Below are 26,088 nucleotides of genomic sequence, written 5' to 3'. Positions count from 1 at the left end.
TTTTAATGGGAGTCGAGGACCAGGGGAAATCAAAAGATGATGCTCTCTCATATCACTGGTATATGTAGCATCTCAAGGGAGCTCTTGTTAAACTCATTTGGGCCACTCGCAAGGCAACAAAGCAACACAAAGACACCCTTCCATTAAATCACTCGCTCAGTTTGTTTGTTTATTGGCTCTGCCATTAGGGCAAATTATTCTCAGTTAATTGGTTTTATAATTATACCACTGGATATGCAGAGGACCAGCATTGTGGCACTCTAAAAAAGACCCAGCATAGAAATGGGACTGTTTAATGACCTAGATTATTTACATATTATAGCCTGTTGCTGTTCCCCAGTATCGGTAAACCATGATGTAAATTTCTGGGAATAAAAAAACTCTTGTATCATGATCTTTGGATGTCAGCGATCCTAGTTTTAAAACGAGGCTTATTAGCTGTGAACTACTGAAATACTGTAGTAAGCCCAGTGGATCAGCGTTTTAAAAAAGCCCATAAGATTTCAGTTAAATAAAATAAAAAGTGCCGCATTTATAAACGCATTTGTCACTCAGAATTCATCACAATTGAGTTTTTTTTTTGTGTAAAAGCATGCAAAGGAAGATCTATTGACATTTTCATTCAAATGACTGTGGGGTTTTAATAAAAAGAGACAGAGCAGGCCCCTCATGAGGGAGTCATTTCGCTCAAGCTTTATTCAGATGGGGGTGGTGGCTGATTAAGTCACAGACCAGCTAATATCCTTGATACAATCAATATCCGAGAACATTACAGGCGCCATAAGAAGAACTATGCGTTATTTTCTCTCAGCGGCATTTTGTAAATGAGCCTGGGAGCAGTGACGTTATTCTAATACTTGATGGCCTAAGTACTTTCAGTGACTGTGCTTATTGACTGTGTTAATTATTTGCCTTTGATACAACTCTATGAAAACAACTGTCATTTCAATTAAGATACAACAACTCCATAACAATTAATCTTGTTTGTATTATGTGGACTTCATATGATGACAAAAGGATTACCCCATTCTCCCCATCTTCCATTGGTTAGATGTATAGATAGCTTCACCCCTAATCTCACGTCATTGTTTGAAACAATGTTCCTGTGTGTGATGGCTGTGTGTCCTGCAAATGAATCGAAAATATAGATTTTAGGATTGATATGTTTTAAATGTATTATTGGTAGATTTTTTTAGCCAAAATAAATTAAACAGTGTGCAAACTTGCAGGAGTCTCAATATCTTGACAACAACATATTAATTTCAATACAGCTGTGCAACAATAAACTAAGAGTGCATTAAAGGAGCGATGTCATCTGATGTTATATGATAAAGCATTTAGAAATATTTGTCAAGCAGAATGGCTGTATTTGCAGTATGATCCCTTAAATGTCATGAGGGGTGATTCACAGAGGGAATGGCCAGTGCTTGGAAGAGACCACTTTACCCTGTTGTGGGGTTCAACTCCTACCTGATCCCTTAAGAGCAGACATGAATATGTAATATAACACTCTTTTTACAAGAGTGCAGTTACCCCACTGAGCCCCTTTAAATCTTATCTACACACGATAGTGATGGTTTCTCTATTATGTAAGGTTTTACACTGAAAAACAAACAGAAAATCTATATCTATTATTATACTGTCAAACGATTAATCAAATAAAAAATTTTGTTTATGTAATGTGTGTGTGTGCTGTGTATATTTATTATGTATACACCTACAGTATATATTTTGAAAATACATGCATTTATATGCATATTTATATAATTAATATAAATATATGTTGTATACAAATATAATTTTTTCTTAAATATACACATGCATGTGTGTGTATTTATATATACATAATAAATATACACAGCACACACACATATATTATGTAAACAAAAACTTTTATTTTGAATGCGATTAATCGTTTGAGAGCACTAACATCTATATAAAAATATAACAATATACAAATATGAGTTAATTTGCAAAAAACAATATATATATATATTTTTTTAAAGAAATTATTTTTATTGCGCATTCAAAGTAATATCAATCAAACTGAACAGGGGAACAGTCCTTTTGTCGTGGGGGAACCCACTCTACGGAGAATGGTGCCTTCACCCTCAGATAGCGGAACTGCTATGGAAGAGGTTTGGTCAAGCAGCTGTTCATCTCTTCACCTCACGCGAAAAAGAACAGAGTTTAACATTGATTTTGATAGCACCCAGGTGGCCTAAAGCTCCATGGCTGGCAGAGATGATCCCTCTTCTGTATGCCTAGCCATGGCAAGGGGTACCAGCTAATATCATATCAGTGTTCAGTCACTGATGTTTTGGGTTATTAGCAACTATTGCTGCATGCCGTGTTGGGTTTGACAGCACTACGGTGGGGCAACACGCCCTCAAGTTTCATAGATTTATGAAGGGCGCTCGCCTTTCCCTTCCTGTCACTAGACTGGGAACTCTCCATAGTGCTGGATGCCCTGTCTCAACAGCCCTTTGAGCCCCAGGGAGATATCTCCTGTAAGCTTCTGTCTTTCAAGACAGCTCACCGCCAAAACATGTCAGTGATTTGCACGTGTGGTCTGTTCATCCCTCGTGCACTAATCGTCTCACAATGGAGATGGGTTTTTCTATCCATTAGGGCAGTCGTGGCCTAATGGATAGAAAGTTGGACTTATAACCCGAAGGTTGTGGGTTCAAGTCTCAAGGATTGTAGGTGGAGGGAGTGAATAAGTAACACTCTCTCCACCCTCAATACCACGACTGAGGTGAGACCCTTGAGCAAGGCACCCAACTGCTCCCCGGGCGCCGCTGCATTGGCTGCCCACTGCTCCGGGTGTATGTTCACAACTGTGTGTACACTTGGATGGGTTAAATGCAGAGCACAAATTCTGAGTATGGGTCACCATACATGGCCACACACCACTTCCCTTTCCCTTTTCCCCTTTCCCTTTCCCTTTTTCTCTGGCCTAACCCGGCTTTTATTCCAGAATGCTTCCCAGCTTTCACTTGTAAAGTGTTTGAGCTTCTGCTTTTCACCCTCCTCCTGTCTCCTCTGCGGAGGATCAGAGGCTAAATGCTTTGTCCTGTTGTGCAGAGACCAGCCGACAGGACCAGCCCTTTCAGGAGGAGTGATCAGCTCTTCAATTCTTGGGCCCCCTTAACATGGGGAAACCCATTTTCTAACCAATGCCTCTCTCATTGGCTTGTGGAAGCCAGCTCTGGCATATGAGGCTAATGGAGTGTGGCTATGTGGGCCTCAGAGTGCAGTTAACTAGGGCCATAGCGACCTTGTGGGCTCTATCTAAAGGAGTTTTTCCTTGCAGAACATTTGTGCCACTGCAAGCTGGGCCTCTCCACATACATTTGTCATATACTACCAGCTTGATGTTACCCACACCCTGGTAGCTTACTCTGTTTTGGTGTGGGCTCTTTGTAGCCTTGTGCTCTTAGACCCTTTACACCTTTTTAAGCCTGGGTTGTCCAGCCCGGCTTATTCATCTCATTGAGCAGGTCATCTGTACCCTCCCCTGCCACATTATTATATTTTATGTATGTCATTATATTCATATGTATAATTCTATAATATATGCCTTTGGCATTATGTTCGTTGTTATGTTCGTTGCAATACCGGCCACATGTCATTTCTTACATGGCCGGTATTGCATTCTCACTTTGTGTGGGGTCAGATACTTGGTGACGTGCCAAGCACCGCCTTGCCAGGTGACCGTCCTCTGGCTTACAGGGCCTCGCCGTGAGTGTACTGGGTAACCAGGGAGTTGTCCATATCTCCCATAGGTGGATCTCGAACACAAGATGATGAAAGAGAACAATAGGTTACTGTTCGTAACCCCGGTTCTCTGAACATCGAGTGGAGAGATCCACCAAGTTTGCCCCGCTCTGTGTACAAGAAGCAAATATGCTCACTGAGGAAAGGTAGCGCGTGCGGGGGCTTTATGCGCTCGGTTAAGGGGCAGCCCCTTACCTGCCATTGGACACGTGCTCCTGTCTGTCAAGCCAGACTTGGTGCAATTGGATGCTTCTGCAGAGGTCAGGCGCGGATGCCCTTGCCATAGGTGGATCTCTCCACTCGATGTTTCAGAGATCCGGGGTTACAAACAGTAACCTATTGTTATTTTTGTTTTCTTTGCGCAAAAAAAAAAGTATTCTCGTAGCGTCACAAAACTGAAGTTGAGCCACTGATGTCACATGGACTGTTTTACCAATGTATTTACTACATTTCTGGACCTGGGAACATTTAATTTGTGTTGCTGTCTATGGAGTGTCAGATAGCTCTCTGTTTTCACCAAAAACATCTTAATTTGTGTTCTGAAGATGATCAAAGTCTTACGGGTTTGGAATGACATGAAGGCGAGTAATTAATGACAGAATTTTCATTTTGGGGTGAACTAACCCTTTAATACTGCAACCATCTCTCATGTTCTCAGCTGTTAGGCTCATGTTGTTTTGGTCATAACATGTCATCTTGTTCTGCTGAGAATAATGAATTGCTCAGTATCAGGCAGTGCTGTAATCTACAGCTGCGAGTGGTGAGGAAGTAGTGAGTAAGGGTGCAACAGCTCTGACGAGAGCTTAGCAACAGAGCTCTAAAGAGGAGCGAGGGCTGCCCTGCCGCTCCATATGTGAGTGTCCATCACCTTTACACACCAGGCCCTCTGCTGCAGCCAAGACTCCTGGGAAAGAGCTCACTGCACCCATGTCCTATTATAGCAGTGCCTGGCTGCAAAGTTAAGACTGCCGAGAGACAGCTTGACAACAGGGGGACATTTGAAAATTGATTGACTGAGAGGAGGAGGAGCCGGCTCAAAAAATACCCCTCCTATTGTGACCCCTCTATTACCTCCTTTTATTAAGTTAACTGTCAACAGAGACTGTCCAGTTTAGACAATTTTCTTAGACTTTAATAACTGATGGTTACTGGGCTGACTGGGACTGTATTTGTTTTATATTAAGTAAAATTAAAAATTAGGTTAAAAATACTGAATGGACATGCTTAACCCTTAAAATCCCAAAGAGGGATCAGATACCATCTGTTGACAAGTCAAAAGCCAAAGGAAATGAGTGAAACTTGTTAGTGAAGCAAGAAGCTATTTTTACACCGTGGGCACATGTTCATCTGGTTAGATACAAGCTATCCACCACAACAACTCTAGAAGTGGATGCATGTTATGCCACAAGCAACAGGGTTTTTTTTTTATATACTGGCATTGTAAACTTCAATGGTGCTTCAATGTAATTTTGACTATTGAGGCCTGACATGGCACCACAGAATTACAGGCTTGTGTTTTTTTCATCTGCTTGACACTTGACACCACATGGTTATTCCAATACGTGTGCTGTCTCAAGCCATCATCCCATGTTTACAGCTCGATCGTCTCTGCCTGATGCCACTGCTATTTCAGCGTGTTTCTGCTCCTGAACCCTCGTTGCTTTAGCCCCGCCGGGGCCCTTGTACAAAGTGGCCTTAATGTCTGCACTTTATCAACCTTAAGGAGAGCCCAGCAAAAGCATTGTTGAAGAGATCTTTTTGCTGCACATATGCAACGGATAAGGAATAGCTTCTTTCTAAAGCATGAAAAAAAATCATCCACTAAAAAATGAAATATAAGAGCAAAAGGTAAGAAAAAAAATACAAATTGTGTTCAGAATGTTATTGGTGTTCAATATCTTATAAGGTGTTCAATTCTAACTAAAATATTTTTATTATATAGTTTATAGAAATATGTAATTGAACAACATTAGAATATGTTGTTATATATGAATGAGTACCACAATACAAAATATATTTTTAAAGCAACAAAAGAAATTGTAATGTTAAAATTAGATTCAGTTGATTTATGATGCAAAGTATGACATATTTCTATTGCAATTATGTTTTTAGGTTTTGTTTATCTAGCTGTATACTGTACATCCATTGTAACGCTAACAACTATTTATTATTATGTTTTCATACTAATAAGCAAGGATGTAACCAAATGAAGAAAAAAAATAAATAAATAAATGTAAATGTTCAAGAATCTATTGTTGAAAAAAAATCTTTGAGCCTTATTCTGAATATTAAGAGGCTGTTTAATTATAATTCAAATCTGTGTGTGTGTGTGTGTGTGTGTGTATATGTATAAACAGTATATAGGCCTGTGTGTGTGCGTGTGCGTGTGTGCGTGCGTGTACACACACACACACACACACAAACGTACTAGATCGATATAATAAACTAGATCAACAGGAATTTATTTTTTACTCACGTGTTTAAATTTGTAATCACACTGATGTGGGGGAAGTATTTATAGCTATTCCCCAGCAATTAGCAAAGAATCTAGAAATAATTGCCATTACATATGGTGTAGTCAATACTGCTCTGCATAAAAGGCAAAATATTACAAGAATCTATATTTAATTATATTTATTCAATTTTCACAATGTTAAACATCCCTTTTTGTAATATGTAATGTCAATGCGTAAAGTGAACAGTTCTACTTGCTTCGAAACATACTAACATTTTAATGCTCTAATATCGGATGCAATGATTGAACTAAATATTTATGTAATTCTACCAGTACTACCACTGAAGTCCATGTGCAGGGTGTTCCAGTGGGACACATTTTAGCATGTAAGCAAGTGTCAGAGAAGGTTAATATGTGTTCCTGTGTAAGAATGGGAAGCAGTTTCCTTCTCTAAATATACTTCACATGATATATGCAGTATGCAAGGCAGAGGTGCGGCTCAACTCACAAATGATCAGATTTAAAGGTCAAAGACTCAGATCTGAGAACTGTTTGGATGTCATACTTCATGATAAAATCTGAATTACTAGACATCTGAATCACTGAATCGCAATAGCAGTGTGATTTTCAAGAACTTTGTCGGAAACTACAGTGAACTACAAGTTTGACATCTCTGGTCCTTTTGCAGGAAAGGAAGGCATTTTGATCACCTTTTAGAAGGTGAACTACTTAAATGCAAGATACCCTGCGTCAGCCATCTCAAGACTGACAGGGACAACTGTGCCCTGTCCATGAGAGTGAGCGCTTGAAATGAGCTCCCTGGAAAAGCGCCACACAGGCCAGCGTGGAAGCATGCAGGGCCACCGCAAATACTCAGATGGCCTTAGTGACACATCCAGCAGCAGCAGCTTTATGGACGACACAGACAGGGAGGTGAGCAACCTCACCGATCGTGCCTTCAGGAGCCTATGCATTGGAGAGGAGGCCATTTACAATGACTCGGAATTCTCCTCGTCTCCTACTGAACGACATAAGGCGTTTGCAGAGAAAACCCAGCAAAAGACAATCTCCCACAAGGCTTTTTCATGCAGCGTTCAACAAAATGGGGAGGTAGAAGTACAATCTGAGATGGCCTCAACATTTCAGCATTCCTATGTGGATGTAACCCATCAGGAACAGGCTTTCAGAGAGGGAAGCTTGTCTTATATGAACAATGGCTCCAAGGAGGTGACGTGGCAGCAGAGCAGGAGCACATCCAGAGTGTCATCTCTAATCAAAGCCTTTAGTTCAGGGGAGTGTTTCCAAGACAGTGGGACATGTGACGTTATTCTGGCAAGGGATAGGTATAGAGACTTTGGCAGTGAATCATGGGACAAATCAGCTATGCTAAACATCCAGAGGGAACTCTCTGAATTCTCTTCAGGATACCAGCAGAATTTTAAGTCAGGCCCCTTTCAGTCTTACAGAAACCATTTTAACACATCCGACGTGGCTGCCGCAGTGGCACAGATGGAAACAACAGTCCTGATGAAATCTTTGAAAAGTAAGTTCAAGGCACTGAACTCTACAAACTGTTTCTTTCATAGTGAATTAAGTCCCTTCCAGCTTTGGGAAGAGTACAACAGGTTCTCCTTCCAAAGTACAAATGTGTCAGTGTTTATGTCGGCTAATGAATTCCCGCGATGGTATGATTCTCCCATGTACAAAGAGCTGAAAGACAACCACAGAATTCCAAACTCTCCGTGTGAAATTAGGCGCTTCAATCAGAGACAAATTCAGGACGTTGTGGCTAGCCAGCGCTCCAGGTCCACTGTTGTCCAGAAAGCCTCCGCGATTGAGAAGAGGTGCGAATCTGAGATGGCTTCCAACTATCCGCCTTGGAAGAAAAATAATAACTTTGTAAGGAACAAACTTCCAGGCAACCGGCCCTCCACAGTCTCACCTACTAATGAGAGAACATGTAGGCCGGATTCAAATTTGTTTAGCAATAACAAAGTTACACATGAGATAGTGGTCGAGAGCAACTTGCCTAGCAGTGTGACACCGTTCAACATCACTCAGCTCCTCACACCGGTTATTTACACGAGACAAGAAACCGAGACGTCTGAGATCCTGCAGTTTGCACACACTCCTTCTGTTTCTGATTATTCTTCCCAGGGTGAAACTGACCCTAAACTTCAGACTGATGTCAAACATCTGCGTGACCGCTACAAATCTAAAGCTTCAAGTCTGCTATTCAACCTCAAAGACAACCGAAAAAGAGTCAAGAGTACGTACAGTCCCGCTAGATTTAAAGGGCTAGAAATAACCGATCAAAATAAGCAGACCTCAAAGCTGGAGGGCCGAGAATCCAGATTTTCAGACATTTTTGTATCCCAAGAAACTGCTCAGGAGAATTTGATTGGAACAGATGCACAAGCCTCATGTAACCTTACTCGAGAGCCCAGTGTAGCGCCTGTCACCCCTAAAGATTATACAGATGGCTTTGGATCATATGATAATTTGACATTAACTTCGCCTCAAATTCAGGACAGAGTCGCTAATTACAAATCGTTCCGTGGAAGTTCAGAGGGTCACTCTCCCAGCACAGATCCGCTGGCTAACACAGAGCTCTCAACACACAATCTTTCAGCACAGGATAAAAGCTCCCTGACTTCAGAAGGTCAATTAATAGACCTCAACAGTACTTTTATTCCTACTAGGCCAGAAATAGCAAATGTGCTTCCAAAGGCTTACCTACCGACACATTCTCTGCCTGCTCAAACATCAGAGCGATACGGCCAGAGTGATAGCACAAATCAAAATGATCTAAAACAAAGAAAGGACTTTGGAAGAAAAACATTAACTGAATATAGTCAAAATGAGGCTGTTAAAGAAAAACATCCTTGGGACCACACTGGTTCAGTCAAGGAAACAGATGGCAGATCTGAATCACGGCCATTTAGAGGAGAAATAGCAGCACTGATTGAGATGGACAAACAGAGAAAGGCCACCGCTAAGCAATATTTTGTCAATGACAGCTATTCTGTCCGAAAGGAAACATATATGCAAAAAGTGAATGAAGACATTAAACTTGGTCGACTTGCAAAGAAGGAAGAGAAAGAGGTCAGGGAAGATACAATATCACCCAGGAAAACATCTTACAGTGAAAAATCTATACATGACAACCAATTAAACACTTTTTCAAAGTCTACCGAATCGTATGGAATACCAAAAAACAGTCTCCAGAGCAAAACATCTTCTCTAATGGAAGTTTATGGTGATTTACAAAGCTTCAGTGTCAAAAGTGATTTTGTTAAAGAAGTCCCAGACCAAAATTCTTCTTCTAACACGATGGCGACACAAAATACATTTGATCAGAGAGCTCATGCACCTTTGCAAGACTATAAAGGTCAAAAGAATGAAGGATTGTACTCTTATCAGCCTTACGGGTATGAGCCTAACAAACAGTGGCACATGTCATCAACAAGTGAAGATAGACACACTAAGGAAAGTGTATGGACACAGAAACAATCAGAGGTGATTGAACAATCTGGTGCCAAGAGTTATACAATCTACAATACATCTTCAAGTACACCACACACACTTCAAAATGAGTTTTCCACCAACAACGGTGCACCATATCCTTTGCAGGATAAAGATTCAGTCGCTCCAAACATTGACAACTCGCATCAAAATTATACAAGTTTACCAACTAAACAAGAAGACAGGTTCAGCATTAATGATATTCTTGCCGTTAGAGATAATGAGCAAGCAAGAAGGTTAAGAGATAATATATTTGTTTTGGCTAAATCAGAAAAACCACAAAATCCAATTAAATATGATACAGCTGAAAAACTAACCATAACAGAGCCTGTAAAAGAGCAAGAACAACAGCGCTACAAAGTGCAGGAGATTACAAGTCCATCACCTGGTTATGTGAGAAGCGATTTTCAAAATACAAATGGAACAAATATTAGCACTGACAGAAAAGACAGAACAGTGAGTAAAGATACTGACAAAGTCACAACAAGAGTGCTTTCTTACAAGGAAAGAGGCCAAAGTAAACAAGAAATACTGACGTCGAAATTGAAAGCACATGCCCAAAAGGAAATATCAGCGATTAAAGAAAAGGGACTTGCCAAACAAGGCATTCTTGCGAGAAATTCTACAAAAACAAGAGGGACTATCAATAATGATGGTCAAGAAGACCATTCTGTAAAGAAGGAAATCACAGCAGACAAGCTGAATCATTTGTTTCAAGATATCACGTATTCCAGTGTAACCCAGTACAAAGAACAAATTAAAATGCACAACGATCATCCCAAGAACAGATCTCCACCATTAACGGAAATACAACCTCTTAATTTTGAAGATAATCAGAATGCAGTATCAGAAAAGAAGGATGAGAATGTAAAATACAAACCTTTGGCTACAGAAAGGCAGAAAGACAAACATCCAGCTGATGATAAAGAGATGAAAGAAACTCTGGACAGAAGAGCAACAGTGGAAAATAATGTCCATAAAAACTACCAGCCATCCAGAATCTCAGAAGATAAACAAATAAGTATGACAAGCTCAGAGGATATAAACACTAATAAGGAATCGACAAAGCAAAGTCATGAAATGTCACCAGGTGAATCAATGCCAGGTCATTTGACAGCTGCAGTCAAGACCTACAGAGAGAACTACATTTCCCATAATCCACCTGCACTGCATAATGAAAAACAAACAATTCAGCATGATCAGAAAGAAAATCTGTATGGAATTAGACAGAGTCAGTATACTTCCTCTGAAAAAGCTGTGACTAAGCCTGATATAATCAAAGAAGACTTACATGTTACAAGCAACGAAACTACAAAATCAAACAGTGGTTTGAATCAAAATTCTCTATTGGGATTGGAGAAAAACACACCCACGGTTGAGGAAGCTAATGTACATTTTAAAAGTAAGATTACTGCTGCCATGGAGCAGTCTAAACATGTACCAATCAAAAATAGCTCTGGGATTACAGCTAGTCAACTAACATCCTCATCAAGTGACATGAAGTTTAAAAATGGAATTCCACCTGCTAAACGACTAATGGAACCTTCCAAATCAGAGCTCACCTCAAACCTTCAAACCAATATATTGAATGTAGATCCAGAGCAGCTTATAAATAGAACCCACAAACACAATTCTGGGGTCAATTCAGAGGTGTCATCAACCGACAATACAGTCAGAATCCACTCTGGACCAACAAATGACCTGGCCTCACAAATAACCAGGGAGCCAGAAATACTAAAACCTTTTAATAATGATGATGGACAAGCATTAATAAACAAAAAATATATAACACAGGAAAATGACTTGGCTAAGCAACAAAACAACACTCCACCAGTAAAGGCTGTAGAAACTACCTCTCTAAACCAAATGGTGGAGAGTCACTCAAAACTAGAAACAGATGAAGAATCACTAACACAAATAGCTTCAGCTGAAACAAAAGAAAGCTGTCAGCAAAAAGAACTCCAAGATGATGAAAATACTAAGACTCTGTTCTCATTTGACAAGAATGAACTCCCTAAAATACATCAGAGTATGTCAAGAATAAAAGATCATTCAGAAGTAGTAAATAACAGTCAACACAAAGAGAAAATTACAAAACATTTGAGCTCAAAACAAGAACAAGGATTTCCCAGACCATTAGAAATATCACATGAGAAAAACAATCCACAAAAATCCACAGAAAAGTCTCAAGAAGTGAACCAGATCAATTCCAAACCTCAAAAATCAGCTGAAGATGCACTAAAACCAAATGTTTCCCCCCAACATGAATTAATAGTAGAGGAGGATGCAACTCAAAAGAATAATACACAGCCTGTTTTAACACAGATTGTAGAATCCACAGCAGATACATCAAACATCACCATTCTTATACCAAGCAAAGAAGAACCTAGAGAGGAACCCATGATTTACAGTATTTGTGTCTCAAGCAAAACAGAAACAGCTTCAGATGATGAACCTATGACCTATACTATTTGTGTGTCAAGTAAGTGTCATATTGACGAGCAACAAAATCCAGTAAAACAAGAAGAGGAGAGTTCTGTTGAAACTGAGAAATTTGTGAAGGATGAAAGCTTTTGTATTAAAAACAAGAGAGTGGAAAATGAACGTGATGTTGACAGACAGACTGAAGTTTCTTCAAACATTGAAGAAAAAGAAGACAAGATTGGAAAGTGTGAAAGTAAAGATAAGTCAAGCATCACAGGAAGAATCGGAACATCATATGAGGACCTCTTAGCTAAATATGGGTTACCGGTCAGAGATCATGGTCATCTCACATCAAAACATATGCAGGATGAGAGAGAACAAAAAGAAAAGGAGGAGACTGAAACTCACCAGTCACACAAATCAATAAATCATGAAATGAACAGACCTCTGCCTTCCAAAGAAAAATGCTCAGATACAACACAAACACATCCAGATGACTCCAGAGAGATTTCTGATCAGAAAGCATCCATTACAAGTCAAACTTTAAAGGGGATTGAGAGCGAAATCAAGCAAGTAAAAGTGCAACACTATGATACCACATCAATAACTCATTCCAGCAACATGGTTGAAAAGCAACAGAGTGCAGGAATCAGTACGCCAAAGCTTGGCCATTCTACAAGACATGCTACCCTAATACTCAAAGATGCAGAAAATGTCAAACAAGATCAAGCTACTCACATTGAACCATCAAGGCAAAGAAGGGGAAATGATATTGAGTTGAAGGAAAAGAAAGCTGGGGAGCAAGTGAGAAACACTGATAAAGTGCAAAGTCTGAAAATGAAAGGAAACATTCTTGATGATTTACCTAATTCTAGAGAGTCCCCAAAGAAAACTGAGAATGTATCCCAGACAGCTAAACAACCTGCAACAACGGATGAATCAACAAGAGCAAAAAATAAAGAGGTTTTAAAGGCACCCATTTCATCCATGGCAAAGGATACAGTCAACACTAAACTCATTGAAAGTACAATTCCCGAAATGACAATACCCCAAGCTAAAAAGAAGCCTCAAAAGGTGGAAGGTGAGGACAAAATGTTTAGTGATACTGATACATTTATGTCTCAAAAGAATAAAATACATGGAAGAGAAACATTTAACTCAAAAGTTGAGAAAATTGTGCATGAGGCAAAACAAAAGAATCCTGTAATGGCTATGAAACAAGAATCTGTCTCAGACAAAGATGCTCAAACTCTGCAAAAGAATGTAAAGGAGGACGAGAAAGGAGGGGAGAAAAGGTCACAAGAGAAGTTACAAGTTGAATTTAACACGAGTAATGAAATTATAAACAGGATGAAGATGGTTTTAAAAGATGGCGCTGCCACATATGTTAATAATTTTAGGGATAAAGTTAGCAGTATTGGTGAGGATGTGTGTACTGTTGTAAAACAAGAACAGGCCTCTTTTGAAGTCCCAAAACTTCACTTAGAGGACATTAAAGTGTCAACAGAGGAAGTGTCATCAAACGAGGAATTCATGGCAGGCCACAAAAACCAACATGAAGTGATAAAGAAGGAAAATCTGAAAGGAAAGAAAGGAGACATCGTGACTGAACTTGTGGGTGTAAAAGACTTTACTGAGCAAAAGAACTTACCAGTGAAGCCTCTTACAGTCCAAAATGAACCCAAAACTGTGAATAATATAAAAGGGCACACTGAAATGGCATGTACAAATACACATGATGTTGGAAATGAAATCACTCCACTTAAGAAAGACAGTCCAAGTAAATTAGAAAAGACAGAAATTAATCCAAGACGAGGAGCAGATGGGACTCAAGATATAAAAGTCTATGATAATAAACAACCCGCACTGAACAGTGACAAAAGGAAGAAAGAAGACCCTGTATTAAGTCTGAGTGGTCAAAATGATGGTAATTTGAAAGTTAATGAAAACAGAAGCATCCTCAGAGGAAAGAAAGAAAGAAACATTGAAGCTATGGAGACTGATCAGACTAATACAAACCAGTATCAGCCAGAAACAAAAGGAAGTGCAAGATATGAACAAGAGCATGCTCGGTTAAATCAACAGGGCACAAGGAAAGAAGGTATATCATCCAAACCAGAGGCTACTGAGAGGAATAAAAAGGTGACTAGACCAGAAATATCAGCTATCGCAGACTATGCTAGATTGAAAGTTATCTCTGCTGAAGATGATACAAATGAGCTTGATATATTCCCCAAAATGGACTTCTACAACAGTTATGATCAGCCAGTTTTAGGAACTCATAAAGACTTTTATGGAAATGTGTCAGATATAGGGGGAGAATCTAAAAGAGACAATATTTCAATGGAGAAAGGTCAAAACCTCAAGCAAAAAACATCACAATTTAAAAAACAAACAGAGAAAGAGACGTTACCTCAAAAACAAAACCACTTGATTCCCAATACAGTTCAACTAAAAACTGTATCACTGGTAGCTTCAGGTTCACAAGATGAAGCTGCATCAAAGGGCACCCAACCAAGAGCTCTAACAAATTATAAGGAATCAAACACTAAACCAACTTTCATAGAGCATCCAAACAGAGGAGAAAGGAACAAAATTTATCAGTCCAAGAATCCCCAAAGTGTACCATTGCAAGCCGAAGGTACAATAAGCAGATCAAGACAAATAACTCATGACAAAACAACTGAAAAGGGCAATCTTTCTCATTATGGAAGACAAGAATCTCTTGCAAACTTGTCATCGTCTGGCACTGTAAAAGCAGCAGACAACCAAGTAAATATGGCATCACCACCTGGAGAAGAAATGGAAGAACTACAATATTACACAGTGAATGCTTTTGACACTAAAGTAAAGCCAAAAGAAGCACCTGAACCACCTCCTCCAAGCCTCAAAATGTCTCAAAACACAGACTCAGCTGAAAAACCGGAGGAAGAGAAAAAGGAACATAGCTCGGTTTTGCAAAGTCTAACGGACTACGGTAAAGTTCATGCAACAGGACCACGATCCAACTCTTCTTCTCCAGCCATGGGGAAACCCATCTTGTTCAGAGTAAAGGATAATACCATCAGAACATCTTCTGTGACCAAAACTGTCAAGCCACGCTTTCACAGGTCATTTTCTGAAGACTTCAGGATTGGCTCCCCAAAGGAACACTTGACTGGTTCAGAGAAAGAAGATGAAATACACCCCAAAGAGTCTGTTAACCCTCCAGTCTTACATGAACCAGCTATTGCTGCCCATCGGATCCATAAATTAAAAGAGACACTTCACAACAACTTGCCCTCAGCAGAATACGCAACAAAACAATCAAAGAGCCATCAGAGAAGGAGCCAACATTTTGAGGAAGAAGAAACTCGTTTTGTAATCAGCACAATGTCAGAGGACGTGGAGAACTGTGCAGCGAGCCTCACAGATGTGGCCAACATAAGTCTGGCCTTCATGCCAAAGCATGAAAGTTACAGAGACACCTACCAAAGGCCTGCGTCCGCCTGCTACGAACGACCAGAATCAGCCTGCTATGAAAGACCAGAGTCAGCCTGTAGTGATATAAGGCCATTCGGTAGACCTCCAGTGGTGCCCCCAAAATCTGAAAAAGCTCTTCGGCGAGCACAAAGACTTGCAACGAGGCGTGTGAAGAAGGCAGAGACCCCCAAGATGGCACCTGAAAACCAAGAACAGCTAGAGTCCAAATCAATCAGAAACGTCTCTGGTGTGCCCTCTTCAACTTCAGACATACTGTCAACACATCTAGCGGTACAAGCCTCACCTCCTCTTTCACAGTATGACATCCAGCCAAATTACACCCCCCCTGCTCACAGTATAGTTGCCCAACCTTTTCCCGCGACACAGAGAAAGCTTTTGCAAGACCCAAACTCAGGGCAGTACTTCATGGTGGATGTACCATTACCAGTTAAGACAAAGACATTTTATGACCCAGAAACTGGTAAATATGTACAGTTGAATGTCCGTCAGAGGTCTCAAGGTGCTCTAACACAGCCAGCATCATTGGAGATGTTGAACACTCCATACATGCTGTATAGTGGGTTTCTGCCAATGGCTGCGTCTTCATTACCACCCTTGAGGTCATCATCTGAAATGTCACCACCAGCAGACAACCAGGATACGCTTGAGAGAGGTGGTGAACCGTGGAGACAGAATGTTTATCTGCAGAATAGCAACAGAGATTCCCAGCAATGCCCTGATATGCTCTACGGGTCACAAGAGCAAATTCACAATCCATCTTTGTATGCAGAAAACAGTATCGACAACATTGAAAGACACACAGATATTATAACTATGAGTGAATTAGAGGACTTTGCAATGGAGAGCACATGACAAGTAAAGTTGGTTGTTTAGATGGGTAAATACTGTTTGTACACAAATCTGAAGCTAAATGACTGTATATCTAAGCTATTTAAATGTGACTTTTAAATAAGTTAAAAGAGTTCTTAAAACTGTTTTTGGTTTGTATTTAAGCATTGCTGTTAAATCGCATTGTGTTTTGTAGCTGAGAATTGTGGTAGGCAGGGGCTCTTTATTGTTAAAAAAGTCAAGGGAAGAACTGTGAAGCATTCCAATTAATTATGTTATGTTCAAAATAATTTTGCAGTGTACTTGTTTATAAAACAATAAAGACCATACCCACAGAGCACACTGTAGATTCAGGGGAAGTATATTTCTAAAGTGACTTTTTAATGGTAATGCTAAGGTTATCCTTAGACCCAGCCAGAATAAAATTCAAGCTTTTCCAAGTTTTCCAAATGGCCCACAGTATGCATGAAAATTGTACACTAAGTTTGTCATGTTTAAAACTCAGTTTAAGGGTACTTGCCATATTAAAACAACTTTTCTCTTGATGTGCTTTGGCAGGTTACATATTAAAAAGGGGTGGTCTGTCTTTACCTTGCCATGGTTGCTGATGTATGACTATAAAATGATTGCCTTATAAACAACTACTTGCAATGTACTACTTTTACAGTCTTTCAGAAACTCATTACATCATCATTAAAGAAAGATGTGAAATCACAATTTGTTGGTTGGCTGTTGTTTTCTCACACAGATCCCTTTAACTAATGCATTAAAAAACATTTAAAAAAAAAAGGTTTTAAAAAAATGCAGGTAATATCAGATGTAAACTTGAGAATGAGCTTCATTGCATTCTTTAGCCCAGTGCTGTGATTTACTGTATTTGTGGGTTTGAGTGAATTCAGTATCTGCGCAATAGACCACTCTAGTGGAAAAAGGGTGCATTGCACTTTGTATGTACAAACTATATTCTCTAGTCTAGCAATACCTCTATATCTGTAATATCTATTTGTTTTTCATTAAACAAATCTGGCTGATAATTATTTTCTTTCGTCCTGTGAAACTGCAGTAATTCAAATGGTCAAAATAAATATTCAGCACTGTGTAAGAAAACATTTAAACATAATCAGATCCATCCTGTCTTCTCTTTCCCAGTCATAATAAATGTAGTGAGTTATTGATCTTTGTTTATGTAAGTGCAGGCAGCTGTGATAACTGCACAAATGTTGACCATATCTTGACCTATGCAGGAGGCCCGTATCTCAAACAACTGGAGCACCAGAGTTTGGATATGACTTCACTGACAATGTTTCATTAATGCAACAAAAGAACTCATTAACTTCATTCAAACAGAATTTGAAACAAATGATTTGTGCCATTATTTAGTTTAGTTTAGGGTTTTTTAGGCTTTCTTGGCCTCTCTCCAGTTAATTTGATGTAACAATGCTTCTCATAATAGAATGAATTACTGCTCTGAATAATCAATAATCCACGTGCAATGAATGTTACGAACAATCTTCTAAAAATACCACTACAATAACTCTAAATTACTTAAAACCACCACAGGCCATTTGTTTCTCTGTTTGCTTGCTGTGCGGGAATTCATTTTGCAAAAGAAAAAAAGATTAACAGCAGCAACAGTGTCTAAATTGATTTTTCCCCTGAGTTGGGTTTTCTCAAAGTGGAGACATCTTTATCAGCCGATGCAATGTGCACTTACAATAGTGTTTCTATTGTCTGAGAGAAACATACTGAGGACGACAGGTCATATATGGAGCAAACATGTTATAGGTTTAGATATAAGAAAACTGTGATCGTTGTGACCAGTGTCTTGCCTGCTTTTGACACATTGCAAGATAAACATATTTCGCTTGCTGTCCATGCTGGAGATTAAACTCAATGTCTAACATTCCTATGGACTATTTAACTAATCACAATTATATAATATTTAATAATTTAAATAGATCTTATAGAACATAATTTGCACTTCGATTGACAGGATTACATGAACACACTCCTGTCAAACTACAAATGTAAAAATGTATTAAAAAGAAAACCACAATTAATTACTCAGTGAAAAAAATAAATAAATAAATATATATATATATATATATAAATAAATAAAGAGTCGTGTCATTTAGAATGACTCTCTCGGGGAAAAAAAGTAAAAATATTAAGTGACTCATCCTGAACACACTCATTTTGTCCAATCAAACGCTCTCTAGAATGACCATGTCCCGCCCCCTAATACCACCTACTTCTGACTAGCACCAGCGAATAGCTAGCTATGCTCATGGCTGTGATGTAAACAAAAGGCTACTGGCTATTAAAAAAGGGACAAGCCTTTCAACAATTCAATACAAAATATAGCCTATCAGCACAGAAAAAAAAACAAAAACATTTTGGAGATCTGTAAAAGAGCAAACATTTGACATAATATTTTGAAACATTTAGACTTAGTGTATGTAGGTGTACTTACTAGTATTCATATAAATAAATCAACATGATAATAAATGAATACTTCTGCAGTATGCATACTGGTGAAAACGTCGTCAGCCACTCGCCCTCACGGTATGTTGTTTGATGGAAGTGATCAATCTGTCAATCAAGGGGGCGCTGTGAAGCACTGCGTTTTACCTGTTTGATAGATGATGATCTCTTTTTTTGATGACCGACGAGTGATACAAATAAAATAATATAAAAAAGCTAAATATGTGTGCTCCCCTATAACGGACTTTACTGTGTGTGATGTGATCTTTACTAGTTCTGCTTTGTTTGTCACTGTGGATAACTAAATGTTTAGAGAGGGCTTCTGATTTAATATTTACATTTATGATGTCTAATCTTTATTTAATAATAAAGATTAGACATCTTTAATAATATAATTTATATGTAATTCTTATGTATAAACTATTTTTAGATGTACCTGTATAGGCCTAGTTCATCCAAATCTGGCATTAAAAACAGCACAAATAATTTTAACTGTGAGTATGAAGAACATGTACAGTTATTTTCAATATATTGTTGCAGATTCAGTGCAGTCTTCCATCTGTTTGTATGTTTCGCACTTAATTTCATGTTATGAGTAATAGTAATTCTGCTTATTATATAGAGTTGATGCCATGCCTGCTAATTAATAATATCGCGGCCCGGTCATACTTTTAATTTTCTCTAACCTTATTTGTATTATAATAGTCAAATTTTCTATTATTGTCATTGTTCCTATTTCTAGCAAAAAAAAGGTGTTTTCTTCTTTGTTTGAAAGTTCAATCTAAATAATACCGTATTTTCACATATATTTCGAACAAAGCACATATTATTGTCACCAAACAAGCAAATGCCAAGTTGCACCGTTTCATGAGGCAAGACTTTTGACATTATCTGGCTCTGCTTTGTCACCAGGGTGTCACATCATGAATAATTAAATCACTACTTTGTGATAATACATAATTCATCATCAATTATTAATGCTAATGTGTGTGCAGTTTACTCAATTGTGTTATTGACTATCAAAGTAATTTTCTGAAAATCCTCAAGGACGAGAATTTAATCAGTCCAACTTCTTTTCAAAGGTAGCACAGTTGTGTTCTTAAACTAAGTTGCTTTTCCAATATTGCGAACAATATTGTGTTTCTTTGAAAACAGGTTCTCTTGTTTTCTTTTTATAACCTATTTGATATTTCATATGCTCCTAAATGACTATTCCTCGTCATATCATAGAACTTATAATCTAAAACAGTGTGGTTTTGGTTATATTTTTTGATATAAAGAAAATAACAAAAATAATTCCTACAAAAGTGGCAATAAGCTGCTTAAAACCCTAATGACAGCTGAACTTTGCATATAATTAGCACCTATCACATCATTGTCATCATGGGACGCATGTAAAATAGCTATGTGATATGAGAAAGTCATGATGTACTTGAAGGTAAATAAATAATAAGACCAACCATTGCTTCCATTTTTGCAGCCCTACCGCTTGTGAACTAATTAATAATTGATCATAGCCAGATGGTGTGAGCAATAGGCAACAGGAGATGTACATGATTGCCTACATGTTTAATTGTTTTATAGAACATGTCAAAACAGGACCAGTGTCTGAACTCTTGCAGTCTATCACGGACGTACAGATGCGATGACAAGAGAGATGTCAGTTGCCATCACATCAGCATGAATAAGAGTTACCCAGATCATTTCATAAAACATGACAAACCACTTAATATACAGTTCTGTCCTTGATATTATCTTACATATATATTATATTTCACATTAGTACATTTATATTTCAGCATGACATATATCTTGACACAATGCAGAATGTCTATCATCACCTGACTTCACAGTACACAAGTCAAACATCAAAGTGGATTGTGAAAAATTAAATAAGTTCACATTGGCAACCAGGGAGTTTTCTTTTACCACACAGCCTGTTCAAAAGTCATTCCGCCACAAAAAACGAATTAAGCGCCAGGTGCCCACATACACCCGAAGAGGGAAAACCAATGGCAAGAATCATGAGGAAAAGTGAACGAGAGAAGGAAAAATTACAGTTGAATTAATAGTTTGACACATACACGCAAAATACACAACAAGGGATTGCACAAACACCGTCCTGTGCCGGGTTTGTCAGTGCTCTCAAAAAAGAGGCAGCAGGCATTCAATGTTTGGTTATAAATCCTTCGTCCAAAGCGTGTCCTCAAATTAGGAAAAAACAAAAAATCAAAAAACAAGACTCCTTCATTTCTTATCCGGACCCTCCTTTTGGCAGTGCAGATGTTTGTCTGGAGTTCTCCGTAGTGATGTGATCTTAGAGGTACCAGAGTTCGGACTGGAATCGCTTCCTCCTACAGAAATAGTGTTTTGGCCCAACCCGACCCCTGGACCTGCCCCGGGCCCGGCTATAGACCCTGCCCCCAGCAGGTTGGCTGACTGCAGCACTGCCTCCGAATGTTCCCTGGCCTTCATCCGCAGGGCTGCGACACTGGCTGTCCGGTTACTCTGGCACCCATATGGTGGCAGGAAGGAGAGGCCCATTGGGTCAGGCACACAGCAGGAACACAATGGACTTCCTAATGAGAGCAGAATAGTGTGTCATAACGGGGGCAGCTTATGTGTTTTTTTTTTTTCATTATATATATTTTTTCTTTTTTGACAATACAGGATAACATAGACAACACAGCCTACAAATTCCAGGTCTGATCTATCTATCTTTCTATTGGTAACAGTTTACAATAAGGTCTTATTTGTAATAATAAGGTCTCATAAGGTAATGCAATCTATCTACGTTTCTAAATATATATTCAGAGGCAAAAAATATGATAACAATATGCTTTATTTTCATCCACATTGGTTGCAGTAAAAAAAAATCAAAAATATCAAACCTATCTGACACGTTTTCATGATGACATCCAGTAGATGCTGGATCTTACCTTTTAAAGTTGCCACTTGTGAAAGGGCTTGTGCGTAAGTGGCTGTGTTCAGCAGAGTCCCAGGCAGACAAGATGGGAAAAAAGGTCCACCTGAACCCACCACTCTGCTAATACTGTGCATAAAGGAAAGAGTTTGGCATTACATCTCTTGACAAAAACAAACATATATCCTATATGGACATTTCATTCGATGATCTACACACTTCTGCTGTAGTTCCATTGGTTCTTTCTTATTTCTGCTGTGGTCAACAGGAGACTGGTTGAGGTTGCGTGCAGGAGGGGTGCCGTCATTCATTTGTTCTTTGCTTCCCTCCTGGTCTGAAGTTCCTCTCTCTGTTTTTCTCCACTTTGCTCTTCGGTTTTGGAACCACACCTAAAGAGAAAACAGATTACAAAAAGGTTTGATGAAAATACTGTTGTCATTTATTTACTTTCATGTTATTCCAAACCTGTATGAATTTATTTATTCTGTGGAGAAGGAAAAATATATAATTCTGGATAACATCTCCTTTTGTACAACAGTATACAGAAGACAAAAAGTCATACAGTATTAGGGTGAATAAATGACAGAATTGATTTTTTTTTGTGTGTGAGAACATCCTCTGATGAAACCCAATCTAAAATGTAACTTAAGTTGCAGTTACTTAAATATTAGAATTATTATTTGCACTCAGTGCTCATTTCTGAAATGTGCTGCAAAATCTAACAAGCTGGTGACTTATTTGAAACTTCACGAACACAATTGCTGAGCATATGCAGCGAAGTTCTTGTATGTTAATTGAATGAAGGTCATTGCCTATAACAACATTTAATTGAGCAATTTTTCATTATCATTTTTTAATGACTTCCTACTGACAGTCTCCCTGCTTCTGAGAGAAAACCATGATGAAGTCGTTTATTTCTCTATTTAGTGATTGTTTGACAACATAAGATTCGATTAAGTCTGTGCTCTCTAATGCATTAATCATATTTGAATGGGAAAGGTTGCATAATGCAGCCATATCTCCAGCGCCTGGCCAGCATTGTGCAAAGGTACAATGATGTGAACAAACAAAACGCCACACACATATAGCTGCTCTCTCCACATAATATGACACAACAGTTTACTGGCAGGACAACAATATTCACAATGTAATTGTGGCAACATTATCTCACCCCTGCACCTTCCAGCTAGAAGTCATGATCCTCCAGCACTGAATGCTCCATAATTGCACCATTAATCTCAATTTGCAGTTTGTTCTTAATGCAGCACAAGCCAATTGACACTTTAAAAACGGTGGGCGCCCACTATAGTACAACAAAAAGAAAATTTATTTCCTAATAATAATGTAAGTTTAATATCCCTGCATGCTGCGACCGATTCATGTTCAGATTTAATAATAGGAATCGGGTAATCCGATTAGAGAGAAATAATTTGTTTACAATCCCTAATTTACAGCAGCGAATTCCATTATCGCGTCGCAGTCATTGGTTTTAAGCGATAGTAAGATGACCCTGGGGAACAAAAGGGAAACTATTATATTTCCCACAATTAGATCTGAGCTCAGAAGGAAACCCAAAAGCAAATCTGGAATGCAGGAAATTACATACAGACACATTGAATGCAATTACATGTGGCCAATTTGATATTACCGCGGATGTTTTGCAAGGCCGCAGAATATGAAATCGGAGGTTTCAGGTGCACGAGCGCTTTATAACCGAGCACAATCTTTCTCGGGACGTTTGTCTTGTTCGAAAAGCACCGCATCCTCTCTCCATTTGCTGAAACACGGAAATGGCAGTGCATCTAAGCAATTTTTATACCTTAGAGACGAGGGCAAATTAGTGTAGAACATTACCACTAGTTAATTATGAATGACCGATTAATCAACCTAATCTAATATTCCACATTATGTTGATGTTATTAAAGCGCATCACGGAAATGACAGAGTGGCTTCATTTACTATCTTTGGCCAAATATGCTCGGAGCGCTTTTTTGCGTTATGTATTCGTTACATCTCTGGATCAGGACAGTCGAGGAAAAGTGTCTCACCTGGACGCGAGCCTCTGTCAGGTTGATTTTCATAGCCAGCTCTTCTCTCGTAAACACGTCTGGATAGTGGGTCTGTGCAAAAACCGCCTCCAGAGCCTCCAACTGTAAAACATATTTGACACATTCATTTCACGAATCTATGCTTTATAATTCAGATAGAAATGTCTTTTATTTTTTGTATTTGTTGGGAATGAATGTTCATGCGTAGTGCACTGTAAAACGCGCTAAAATTGTTTAACTGCTGCCTGAATTGGTAGAAAATACTTTTTCAAACACTTTTCAATTACTGTTTTAAAAATGCGTTACAAATAACAGGAATTATTGTGGCAGTTTAAATTTATTAAACATTTTGTTTATAGGAAACAGGCCTACATGCTCTTCGGCCTGTCCTTATGTCTTACATTTTCTCCATTATTGTCATGTCACTTTATTAATGGTTACCCTAAATAAGCGAATGCTTGGTTTTTGCTTTACAAATAAAAGAGAAAGTTTACTTCCACAAGGCGGTATGTTTATGTGCATCTACACACGGCATGCCTAGTCCTAAAACACACACACACACACACACACACACACACTGGACGTTTATAAAGCATTATATCATAAATAAGTTTCAGAACAGTGGTTCTATTTTGTATCCACCGGAAATCTTGCTCCTCACTGACTGGATACCTGTTGTAAAGTGAAGGTCGTCCTGTTTCTGCGTTGTTTTCTACGCAGAAAACCGTCATCAAAGTCTCCAGAGGCATGATTCCCAAACCCATTTGTGTTTACTATTTAAAACAGCAAAGCGACACTTTTAAAACACAACATTTCTATGGAATAAAAATATACATTTTCTTATAGCCCTAAATGAGACGGAAAATATGATTCCCATCGGTTGCCTCTCACTTAATCGTGATGGACTAATTCACAGGGAACAGTTGATCCATTGTATTCATCTGCTAGAGACCTGAATTATCACTTTACACAATGAGAAACCGTGACCAACAAAATGCCAGTTGAAAGGCATGACATCTAACATCTGTTCTCAGAAAGACTGCAACAAAAAGTCTCAGCTGGGCGGCTGTCAAGCCTCTCGATCACGTTACCATGTGGCAAAACATTAAACACCATAAAGCAAACCCAAACATGGGCTAATTATTAAGTAACTTTGATTGTGAAATATAAAGCACAATATGAAGATAAATTATAGAACTATATAAAACAGCCACAGAACGCGTTTTATTTTTTTTTCTGTTTTCGAAATACGTATAAAATTACAAAGTTAACATTTTAGATAAAACTCTATTCTTACAAAAGAAATGAATCATACTTACATGTGTTGGTCCTGCAGCACTCTCCTTCTAACTGTGGAGGACAGTGAAAGTAAAACATGTTTCCCGGTGCTTTGCGAGTGGAGAGAATATTTCACTCTGCAAAGAAAAATATGACCAAGCGTCCAACTATTACTGCACTCGCACGCGTCTAAAAAAGACAACTTTGAACAATTCTAATACGTTTCTGCAACCGATCTGAAATACATAAAGTAGAAAAAGCATCTGTACCAACAGACGGTCTTGATTCTCGTGTCTCCAGCTCAACCTCAGCAGAGCAATCGCACTCACACCTTCAATCACGGAGCGCTTCAGTTTATCCGCTCGCGCGCGCGTAAGGAGGGAGTGACCAGATGTCTTTGTGACTGTTTAGACTAGAGCATGACAACACTCGCCTTTATAATCTCCCACGTAATTGCAATTAATCAGATTTTCGTTTTTAAGTCATTTGGATAGGTTCTCCGCGACCAACCGGATTGCGCACGTGGTGGAAACGTCAAAATCCTCCAAGGCATTCATCCTCCGAAAGTGTAACTTTAGTTAGATGCATGCATATTCCCAAATCACAAACTCACGGGCACAAGCATGATGCACTTTTTTACACAGTTGCTTTTTATATTAAAAATCTAGACGACTGTTTTTGAATTTAAAATTAGCTGTCAGACCAGTAATTGCTCATTATATGGGTTAGGGGTCCACTTTATACGAGAATCCACCGGCTGCGCGCTCGCAGGTCCAAATTTTGATTTTGTTCACAGCAAGGGGTCCAAGGATTTATTTCCCACTCTCGCGTAAATGATATGCAGCGGGACCCTTTCAATT

At 38.8% G+C, this 26,088-nt stretch overlaps 1 protein-coding gene across 1 annotated transcript; it reads right to left on the bottom strand.

Annotated features, from left to right (window-relative positions):
* Positions 1-20,503: 20,503 nt before the first annotated feature.
* Positions 20,504-25,579, bottom strand: LOC306882764 (dorsal root ganglia homeobox protein-like). The gene is made up of 6 exons (XM_079437635.1): positions 25,270-25,579; positions 24,623-24,723; positions 23,951-24,052; positions 22,122-22,291; positions 21,919-22,031; positions 20,504-21,558 (listed from the first exon to the last, which is right to left on the bottom strand). The coding sequence occupies exons 1-6, from the start codon at positions 25,325-25,327 to the stop codon at positions 21,227-21,229; spliced, it is 876 nt and encodes a 291-aa protein (XP_079293761.1). The 5' UTR covers positions 25,328-25,579; the 3' UTR covers positions 20,504-21,226.
* Positions 25,580-26,088: the final 509 nt, after the last annotated feature.

This window comes from Barbus barbus, assembly GCF_936440315.1.
Source record: "Barbus barbus genome assembly, chromosome: 16".
Taxonomy (NCBI): domain Eukaryota; kingdom Metazoa; phylum Chordata; class Actinopteri; order Cypriniformes; family Cyprinidae; genus Barbus; species Barbus barbus.
This window is presented reverse-complemented; position numbering and strand designations above follow the sequence as displayed.